A 9,845-nucleotide genomic window follows, 5' to 3' on the forward strand; every position below is an offset into this window, starting at 1 on the left:
GGGTCACCTCGGAGCTGCAGGGACTCTGGCAGTTCCCTCAGCCAGGAATTGCTTTGGAAGTGAAATCCATAAGCGGGAAAGGGTGAGGAAGGGATGGTAGGTTGGGAACACATTTGTTTCCCTGCCTGTCCCCTGGTTGCAGGTAGCCTCAGTGCTCCGGGAGGAGCTCAGGAGCTGGGGACGGAGCAGAAGAAGGTCTGGTGCCAGCTGGAGCAGAAGATGGAAGTGGCAGTAGTGCTGCGGTGCACGTCACCCAGCAAGGGTCCTGGTGCTTGTTCCAGTGCCCGCTGGGATGCAGGCAAGGAGCTGCCCATGCTGGGGGTCTCGGTACTAGCGGGGTACAGAGCTGGGCAGGATGTGCCAGCAGAGCCCAGGGCTCTGGGACACAGCAGTGCTGGGTACACACTGCCTGCCTCTCAGACTGCCCTCTCCACCATGAGACTGCAACGGGTCTGGGAGGAGGAGCCAGAACTCCTGCAGCTGTTGGAAACTCCAGGGTTTTGGCTTAAAAAACCACTGAACTCAAAACACTGTGAGGCCAGCCCTGAAACTTGCTGCAGCTCAGTGGGAGCAGCACGATACAAGATTCTAGGTCACTTGTGCTTGCCATGGTTTCTCAACAAAAGTGACTTTGGACCCTATGGAAGTTGCTCCCATTGCTCCCCACTTCCCATTAGAAGAATCCCTCCAGCGTGGGCTGTTGGAACAGGGGTGGGAACATGGATTTGAGCTGCCGTGCCAGGGACAACCCGACCTCAGCAGATGGCGTGTGGAAGAGAGGCAGGAGCAGGGCAGAGTTGGGGCAAGGATTTATTTAATGTCTGTGCCAAACTGCTGCGGAGCCACCGCAGGGATCTCAGTGGGACATGAGCCGCCCAGATCTGTGCTGGGACAGAGGGGGCTGTCCCAGAGGCTGGCAGGGCCAGCTCTGCTCCCCACCACGGTCCCTCTGGAGAGCCACAGTGCTCTGTCCATGGGCCACGCAGGTCCCCAGGGCTTCCTGTCAGCCCCTGTCTCCCGTGGGCGCTCGACTCTGGATGTGCTCCAGAAGGCAGGTCACTGCCTGGGCCAGGACCTGCTCCAGCTTCTCCTGCTCCCCAGTGCTGAATGGAGCCAGGACGTAGCTGGACACTGTCACTGCACCCTCTGGCCGCCCGATGCCGACCCGGAGCCGGGTCATATCCTGCAGAAGAAGGAGGAGAGCTGAGGGAGCTGCCCCTCAAGGGCTGAGATAGAGCTGGGCAAGGGCACAATGCTGAGAGTGGGGCTAGGCAGTGAGGGAGCAGCTCCTCGTGTTTTCCAGGTGGTTTTGAGTGCTTGCTCCAAGAAACATGATTTTGGAAGAGGCTTTTGCTGGGCTGTGTTGAGATCTCAGGCTCCTGCCAGGCCTGGCAGAGCTGCTCAAACTAATTGTTTCCATGTCCTCCACAGCAGCCAAACAGACATCAGCCCTCAGGGAAGGAGGGGAAGGAGAAAAGGGGAGAGAAGGAGCAGCAACTTGTCAGAAAAATGGGAGTGGGGAGACAAGCCATACACTGAGGTGAGGGCAGGATTGATCCCGTTCCACCGAGGCCCACTCACACTGGAGTGCAAAGCACTGATGCAGGACTGGACCCCGTTGTGTCCCCTTGGGAAAGAAGGAGAAAACCCATGGTTAGTTTGCAAGAGATCCCCCCCAAGTCTTGGAGTCTCCTGCTGCAGGGATATGGGGCTGTGGTCCCAGCCAGGAGCTGCAGTCTCCATGCCCTGCCTCTGCAGGAACATCCAGACCTGGGGGCTCAGAGCAGCTGGCTGGGGGGGATGAGGGAAGCAGGGCTGGGACAGCACGTTCTGTGTGTCTCAGTTCTTGCTGCAGCTGGTAAGTGTTTGTGTGACTGAGTGCTGGGGCCCAGCACCATCCCTGCCCATCCCACAGTGGAAGATTTCCTGGGTTAAATGTCTCCAGGCTGACCCACGAGCTGGCACTGGGCAGGCACAGCGCTATAAAAAGCCCATGTGGTGCAGCCGATGGGCTGGATCCAGCCCACAGCTGCTTCCAGGAGGCTCCCTGCCCTCCCTGCCAGGGTAGGAACTGGGAGGCTGCCCAAACAGCCAGATGTTGCCTCTGCAATAGATCGACGCTGAGGCTGAAAACACTGCAAGGCTGGTGGGACAGGGCCAGGAACAGCCCATGTGCCTGTGAGGCCATGTTAAAGCCTCAAACCATCTCATACAGAGCGGGGGACACCCCATACCTGGCGCTGCCTCCCAGCTTGATCGCCACCTTGCCCAGGGCCTTGTCCAGGTCATCGTGAACCAGGTAAATGTCTTCTGGGCCAAGGTTGTAGATCTCAGCTTTAGAAACAGAAATACAACCCAAGGAATGAGGGGAAGACAGAGTCACCAGTCCCTGACCCTTCAGGGTGGGGCTGCAGTGACCCATGCAGGTCAGGGGGGCAGCAGGGGCGGGTGACCCAGGGGGTGACCCAGCCGCTCACCAGCACTGGCGACGCTGAGCCCATTGAGGTTCATGAACCTCCGCGGCTTGAGCAGCACCAACTCCAGGCCGTGGGCCGTGGCCAGGGCCACGTCGGCGCAGCACCGCCTGTCCACTCGCCAGCCATCAGCCACTGCCAGCTGCCGGGCCAGCCTGTCCAGCACCACCATGCCCACGCTGTGCCGCGTCCCACACAGACCGTAGTTGCCCAGGCCGGCCACCTGCTCAACAGGCATCAACAGGGCTCTGATGGGCTGCCAAGAGCCCCTGCACGGGCCCGATCCACCCCTTCAGCCCCGCTCCCCCCACAGTCCCCGCAGCTGGCTGGGTCCTCTCAGCCCGAATCCCCCCGGTGCTCCGCTCACAGCCCAGACGCCCCTCGTTCCTCCCAAGCCCCGCTCCCCCCGCAGTGCTCCCCTCACATCCCCGCTCCCCTCGCAGCCCCGCTCCCCTTTCAACCCCGTTCCGCCCCCAGCCCTGATCGCCCCGGTGCTCCCCTCTCAGTCCCGTTCCCCTCACTCCCCCCAAAGCCCCGATCCCCCCGTTCCCCCCTCACACCCTCAGCCCCGCCCCCACCATGGCGCGCGGCCCCGCCAGTCCCGCGAGCGCCCGCGCGCGCCCCGCCAGCTCCGCCGCCAGCATCGGCCCTCCCGTCCCCTCCCGTGTGACGTCACAGCCAGGGCGCCGCTCAATGCCCACCCCGCCCCGCGCCGCCATCTTGGTTACGGGCAGCGGCGCCATCTTTCTTGAGGGCGGCGGGGCGGTGTCGGGGGCGGTGTCGCGACTGGGGCCGGCGCTGGGATAAAGGCCCAGAACTCCGCTGGTCGTGCTGTGGGGGGGGTTGTGGGTTTCGGGGCCGCGGGACAGCGGGGGGAAGGTCGGCATGGTCCCTGTGGAGGGTCCCTGAGGGCCTCAGAGGAGCAGTGAGTGCCCAGGACTGGGCCTCCTGGTTTGTGTGTTCTGTCCCCACTGCCGTGGCGGCCCTTGGGCTGGATGGGGGGGACACATCACACCTCGCCTTCCCCAGCCCCCCTCCAGCCCTGGGTGGCTCCTGGCCCTGCCCAGCGGGGCAGAGCTTCCTTCCAGGGCACTGTGACTCCCCCAGCCCAGCAGCACATCCCTAGGCTGCACTTACTGCTCTTCTCCTCTCCACAGCTGTCAGAAAGGGGTGGAATTCTCCTCCCGTGTCCAGCGGGGCGGATCCATCTCCTGCTATTCGAAAGCCATCGACCTGGGTCTGTGGTGGGTAAAAGGTCCCCAGAAGGCTCAGGATTCACCAGGCTGGGAGCTGGAGAAGGTGGGTAGCACCATTAAGGCTGGCTCTCACATGGGCATCGGGCTTCAGGATGCTGTTAACCTCTGACCCGAGGTTCTCCCTTGGGTTCCCCCTTGCTCTTGATCCAGGTCCTCAGTTGTGCCTGCCTGGACCACTTCAGCAGCAGGGAGAGGTACCAGGAGCTGGGATTTACTGCTGGTGGATTGTCTCCCTTCCTTATGGCCTGACCTGGGGGCATGGCTGGGAACAGCTGCTCTTTTCCAGGCTGTGTCTCCTGCCCAGCAGAGCTCAGAGCTTTTGGCTAATGACACTGAAATCTTTGTGGCTGGGGTGGGCTGGACATGTGCCCTGCGTGTTTCCAGTTGGCATGGAGAGCTCCAGACAATGCTTGGGAGTGGCAGCCAGCCCCCATCTGCTTTCATTCAACTGAGGTGCTGCTGCTGCAGAATCTCCCTTTGCCCCGGGGGAGCTGCCAGCAGGTCACCAGCAGGACAGAGCTGAGCCAGGGTGTGCTGTGCACAGCCAGGTTGCAGTGGCACTGCATGAGCAGGGACAGCAGGACCTGGGAGGAGGTGAGCAGGTGGGCTGGCACAGCCAGGACTCCCAGCCAGGTTGTGAGTGGGGTCATTCCTGTCCCCTCACTGGCAGGACCAGCAGGCAGAAAGGTGTCCACAGGTGGTCTCTGTGCCTGAGGAGGGTGGAGAGCACAAAGGCAGGATGCTGCTGCTACTGCTGTTCCTCCTTCAAGGGGAAGGCTGCTATCTTTTTCCCAGTTACTAAACTGGAAACCATCAGCTCCATGCCTCTACATCCCCTAAGTCCCATCACATCAGGCAGCTGTTCCCATGCAACTGCACATCTTCCAAGTCCTTCCACACCAGCTGCAATTGGGAATTCAAGCAAAAGACCCCAACCATTTATCTCATAAAAGATTTATTTTAAAATTAGAAATGCATAATATTTTTGGAAGAGGCAGAATATTTGGGTCCACCTGTGGGCCAGCTCCTGGGCAGCCTTTGGGTGGTGTCTAAAATCCCCAAAGCTCTGGGCCTGGAGCTGAAATGGTCCCAACTGCTGGCAGCTTGTTTCTGCATGGAGCCTGAGCAGAGCATCTGGGAATTGTGCCTGCACCCATCCCTTGAGCAGGCTGTTCCTAGAGAGTGAATGATTCTAGTTCCTCTGACCTGTGAGGAAGTGATGCACAGAGGAGATCAAAAGCTGGGCAAAGGCCAGGCTGTGCATCCCATGCTTGGCTGTGTGGAGCAGTAATCTCTGACTTGTCCCCAGGTCCCCTGTTGTGACACTCCCCAGAAGGTGAAAGGGTGTTGGCCCAGCCAAAGCCCGCCAAGGTCTAACCAGCAGGACGTACAAGAGGCTCCACAGCTCATAGCACCAAGTCTGCTGCAGAAATCATCACTGAGTAAAAGGAATTTTCAGAGCCATTAGTGGTACCGTGGGCTCCCCTGGAGGTAGCATGAAATTTTTTGTGGGTGGTAAAACAAGCAAGAGGTCTTTTGTTGTTTTCCTGGTTTACTGCAGGGTAATCCTTTGGTCCTGAGGGGAAAAATGGATGAGGGTATAGTAGGGGAGCTTGGTTCTTGGGAGATCAGGTGTTGCCATCTCCCATATCACCCCTCTCAGTTGGTGGTGAAGCTGGTCCCTAACAGCACCTATTCACAGTGAAAGGAAGCTGGAAAAAACTTGGCTCTAGAACTTCCTTGAAAAGAAAACTTTGTTGAAGGTGTTCACAGGAGTCAGCACCAGCACTGTCACACTGGACCAAGGAGCTGAGGCACAGCCACAATTAAAAAGGTTTTAAAAAAAATGTTAATATGCTGTAAGAAATAAGTATTCTTCTGTGGGCTCAGAATCTTGATGTGCTGGGTATCAACAGCTGCCAGGAGGGGGGAGAGAGCTGTGGGTGGGTGCTGCTGACAGGCTGAGAAACCTCCCTGATGCTGCAGCCCCTCTCAGCATCTTCCCCGTGTCATCACACACGCCTCGGGTGGTTCATCCATCCTCACCTGGCCGAGGGTGAATCAATAAAGTGCTTTAAATCACATAATTTGCACTTGGTCCCACAGCCACTGGAGAGAGTTCAGCAGGAGAGCACTTGTGGTGCCAGGAGGGACATGCTGCTCCCAGTGTTCATCCCGCCAGCCCTGGGCGCTTTCCAGTTCCATATACATCCCCTATGGATCTGAGCGAGGCTCTCAACAGTGACTACAAGAAAAAACTGATCCGAGAGGCCACTGTTTTGCAGCCTGTTGATGAGAATAGTTTCTCCTCTTCTGGGAAGTAGGGGATGCTGTTGGCCACCTCCTGGACAACGCCCGGACGTACTTCGAGGCCTTGCTGGATGAGTTCGCTGACCACACACTGCTTCACGTGGTGGTGCTTCAGGGGGAGGAAAGGCACAACAAAATCAATGAGATGTTCGTTAATGATCCCAGATTTCCAGAATCCACCTGCAAAAGGGAAAGGAAGAGACAGGTTTTACCTTCAGAGTCTCTGCAGTCCCTGCAATTCAAAGAGCTGCTTTGTGTAAAGTCAAAATATTCTGCTGATAAGAGATCTGCTCTGGTTTTGTACAAGGAGAGGGCTGAACCCATCAGCTGTCACCCCCTTTAGCCCCAAAAAGACTTGTTCTCCAGGAATGAGGGGATTTAGCTTGTCTAGTCAGAATTTAAGCTCTGTTCCCTGTGACAAGGGCAAAGCAAGGAGAACCAGGCAGGCAGTGGAGATCAATACATCTCAGTGCCATTACAGGGAGCGTGCTGTGCTGCCTGCCAGCCCCCAGCTGCAAACACACCTTCCAAAGAACTTTGCTGAGCATGGCAACAGGTCTGCTGGCTCAGAAAGCCAGGCTATTCCTTCTGTTTGCCAAGAAACCTTCCCTGAAAACCCTGCTGTCCCTTCCTGGCTGCCAGGGAGGTGACAGGCAGTATGGGTGGCTGCCTGTGCCAGGCTCTGGCCCTGTGGGAAGGGCTCAGCTCCATGGACTCACTCTGAGGATTTTCAAACACAGCCTTGGAGATGGCTGGCTCCAGGTCCTGCAGGCTGATCTCCTCCCGGTCCTTGCGGTCGCGCCACAGCGCCAGCGTCACCTCGTTGATCTGCTCCCCTCCTGCATTGCTGCACAACAATGAGACACTTACTCAGTGTGTACCTGGGAAAACGGTGTTTCAGGACAACCTGACACTTGCTGAGTGCAAGCCAGGATCTCCCAGCATGGCCCAAAATGACTCCTGTAGAGGTAGCGAAATAACAGGGATAGGAAGGCTTTTTCACACTCTCCAGGTCTGTCTGTTCACAATGAAATAGAATCTCTTGGCATTTTTAGAGGCTCAAGGTTTGGAGAAGGAAAAGCAAAACAAGTGTGTGCCCTGGAGGAGATGTGACCTCTGCCCAGTGCTGGAAGGCCCCCCTCACCTGATGAAGATGAAGATGGCTTTGCGGTAGTTGGTCCCGTACACGACCCACGAGGGGCCCAGGAATGGTATGATCACATCGATCAGCCCTGGGTGCATCTTGTCCATCTCATCAAAGAGGAAGGCTGAGCGTCCACAGTTTGTCAGGTTTCCTTGGATCCAGCGCTTCAGGCTTTCCTAGGAAAAGCACACGCCAAGCTGTAAGGCAGTGAGATAATGAGGGAGGCTCGAGCTACCCCAGAGCAAAGGCTGAGGCCGGAGCTCACACAAAGCTGAAGGTGCTGGAAGCAGCATGTCCTTGCACAGCACCACCCACTCAGAGCAGGAACAGCCAGTGCTGGGGAGGCTCCTTTATTCTGGCTTTCACCCAGTGGCTGTTACAGCTTTATTATCCTATTGTAGGTCTTTTATTACAGATTTAAAGAAGGAGGCAGCACACTAAAGCAGGGCGTTCAGACTCCTACATCTCCCCACGTTCTTCTCTTTCACTGTGTATCTACACAGTTCCCAGCTTCTTGCCAGCTCCTGTCCTGGTGCAGAAACATGTGCCTGTGCTGACCCAGAACAACTCTGGCTCTTTAGTAGGGCTGAAGGTACTTCCCAACCTACACAAAACCACTCCCATTCCCTGGGGACATGTGTAACTCCTCACTGAAACACGTCAGCCAGGATGGGATTTACCTTCCCAACAGCATTTCCTCTAAGGACACAATGCTACAAATAACTTCTCCAAACACCCAGAAAGCAAAGGTCCGGGTGCACTGATTCCCTGCACTGCTGAGGGTTTGGGATTTTGGTTTCTTCCTTTCCTCAGCTTCAAGAGACAGAGTGGCACCACGAAGAGCCTGGGGCTGCCGTTCAGGAGCTGTGTGCTCTGTGAGAAGGGGATTACAAGTCTAGTGAGACAGCAGGTTTTCACAGCCATCAGGCTGTTTGGAAAGCAAAGGGAGAATTTTAGTGCCTTTCATCTAAGCAAAGCACTTTTGTTTGTGCGTACAAAGGGCTGTGAAAATATTTAAGGAATGAGAACATGATCAGGGCAAGGACTGTTGTAGGGAAGACGACAGTGATAGCTCAGCGCCAGACTATAACCCAGTTACTAGCTGATCCTTCAGCCAGTGTGTGGAGCCACTCACTCAGCTGTGTTTGAGAGGGTAAAACAAAGAGCTTTTATTCCTACTGCACTTCAGGAAACAGCTTGAATGCATATGTACTGAGGATCAAGATGGACATAACTGAAAACCCCCAGTCAAGCAGCACTGCTGAGAGATGTCTCTTACCTTGTACTGCTCTATCTGCTCGGCGTGGGGGAAGTGCACGATGGGGGAGAAGTGGTGAACGTAGGGGCTCTGGAGCCCACCCTGGAAGAGGTAGCGGATGACCATGGAGCTCACGTAGGTTTTGCCTGTCCCAGTCGAGCCATGGAAGGACATCACCAGGGGTTTCACCGGGTTCTGGTTCTCCAGGAACCCCTTCACCCCCTTCATCACCTCCTGCCTCACCAGGGGCTGTCCCACCAGGCTGGTGGCCAAGTCGAACTCCAGACCTGAAAGGAAGTGAAGCCAAGACTTAGAGAAGGTGGGGTGGCATCGCTCTGGTTTCACCCTGCGGACCCGTCCCTGGGGGCTCCCCACGCGCCCTGGCAGGCCGAGAGACCCCGCTCCAGGGACGGCCCCGGGAAGGATCCCCTGGAGCTGCCGGGAGCCCCTTTCCAGCCGCCTCCCGACCCTCTCCTCTCGCCCAGACCCCCCTCCCGGGCCGCCGCCGCCACTGACCGCGCAGGTCGGGCCTGAAGCCGCACTCGCAGTCCGCCGAGAAGCCGCAGCGCAGCGCCCACAGGTCCCAGGCGGCGGCGGGCCGGGCGGCGGCCGCCAGCAGCGCCAGCAGCACCGGGACCGGGACCGCTCCGGGGGCCATGGCGGCCGCGCCTCCGCCCCCGCACGAACTACAGCTCCCGGCGTGCCCCGCGCGGGGGCGGGGCCTGAAGGGACGGAGCCATTGGGAAGGCGGTGCTAAGGGAAGGAGGCGTGGTCATGTGTCACGGGGCGTGGCCTGGCCCGCAGTGCCCCGCCCCCCGCCCTGAGCAGTGTCGCTGTACCTCCCCTTGTTTTGGGGACCCGAGACACTCTGGCAGAGAAGAACCTTCTGAAATTCAACAGGGGCAAATGCAGGGTCCTGCATGTGGGGAGGAACAACCCCAAGTGCTAGTACAGGTGGGGGGCTGACCTGCTGGAAATTAGCTCTGCAGAAAAGGCCCTGGTGGTCCTGGTGGACAACTGGCTGTCCATGAGCCAGCACTGTGTCCTTGTGGCCAAGAAGGCCAATGGAATCATGGGGTGCCTTAGGAAGAGCATTGCCAGCAGGTCAAGGAGGTGATCCTGCACCACTATTCAGTCCTAGAGGCTGTTTCTGGAGTGCTGTGTTCAGTTCTGGGCTCCTCAGGACAAGAGAGACATGGAGCTCCTGCAACAGGTCCAGTAGAGAGGAAATGAGTATAACTGGGGGACTGGAGCAGGGAGGTTAGACTCAATGACCTGCTGTGGTCCCTGCCAACCTGTCCCATTCTGTGATTCTGTGACACCTGAAGGGCTGCCTGGTGCCAGGTGGGGCTGGATTCAGCAGGGTGATCCCCCCAGAGAGCCCTTCCTGGGCTCTGCTCCCC

At 57.8% G+C, this 9,845-nt stretch overlaps 2 protein-coding genes across 2 annotated transcripts; both read right to left on the reverse strand.

Moving 5' to 3' along the window:
- Positions 1-794: 794 nt before the first annotated feature.
- PTRH1 (peptidyl-tRNA hydrolase 1 homolog) lies at positions 795-2,848 on the reverse strand. The gene is made up of 4 exons (XM_027649959.1): positions 2,478-2,848; positions 2,235-2,334; positions 1,582-1,627; positions 795-1,183 (listed from the first exon to the last, which is right to left on the reverse strand). Exons 1-4 carry the CDS (start codon positions 2,710-2,712, stop codon positions 1,004-1,006), a joined length of 561 nt encoding a protein of 186 aa, XP_027505760.1. The 5' UTR covers positions 2,713-2,848; the 3' UTR covers positions 795-1,003.
- A 1,820-nt stretch (positions 2,849-4,668) lies between these two features.
- TOR2A (torsin family 2 member A) lies at positions 4,669-9,364 on the reverse strand. Its single transcript, XM_027650301.1, has 6 exons — positions 9,282-9,364; positions 8,959-9,164; positions 8,464-8,729; positions 7,185-7,360; positions 6,760-6,887; positions 4,669-6,220 (listed from the first exon to the last, which is right to left on the reverse strand). The coding sequence occupies exons 1-6, from the start codon at positions 9,362-9,364 to the stop codon at positions 5,976-5,978; spliced, it is 1,104 nt and encodes a 367-aa protein (XP_027506102.1). The 3' UTR covers positions 4,669-5,975.
- Between the last annotated feature and the right edge of the window lie 481 nt (positions 9,365-9,845).

The sequence above is a fragment of the Corapipo altera genome, unplaced genomic scaffold (assembly GCF_003945725.1).
Source record: "Corapipo altera isolate COAL_440 unplaced genomic scaffold, ASM394572v1 268, whole genome shotgun sequence".
Taxonomy (NCBI): Eukaryota; Metazoa; Chordata; class Aves; order Passeriformes; family Pipridae; genus Corapipo; species Corapipo altera.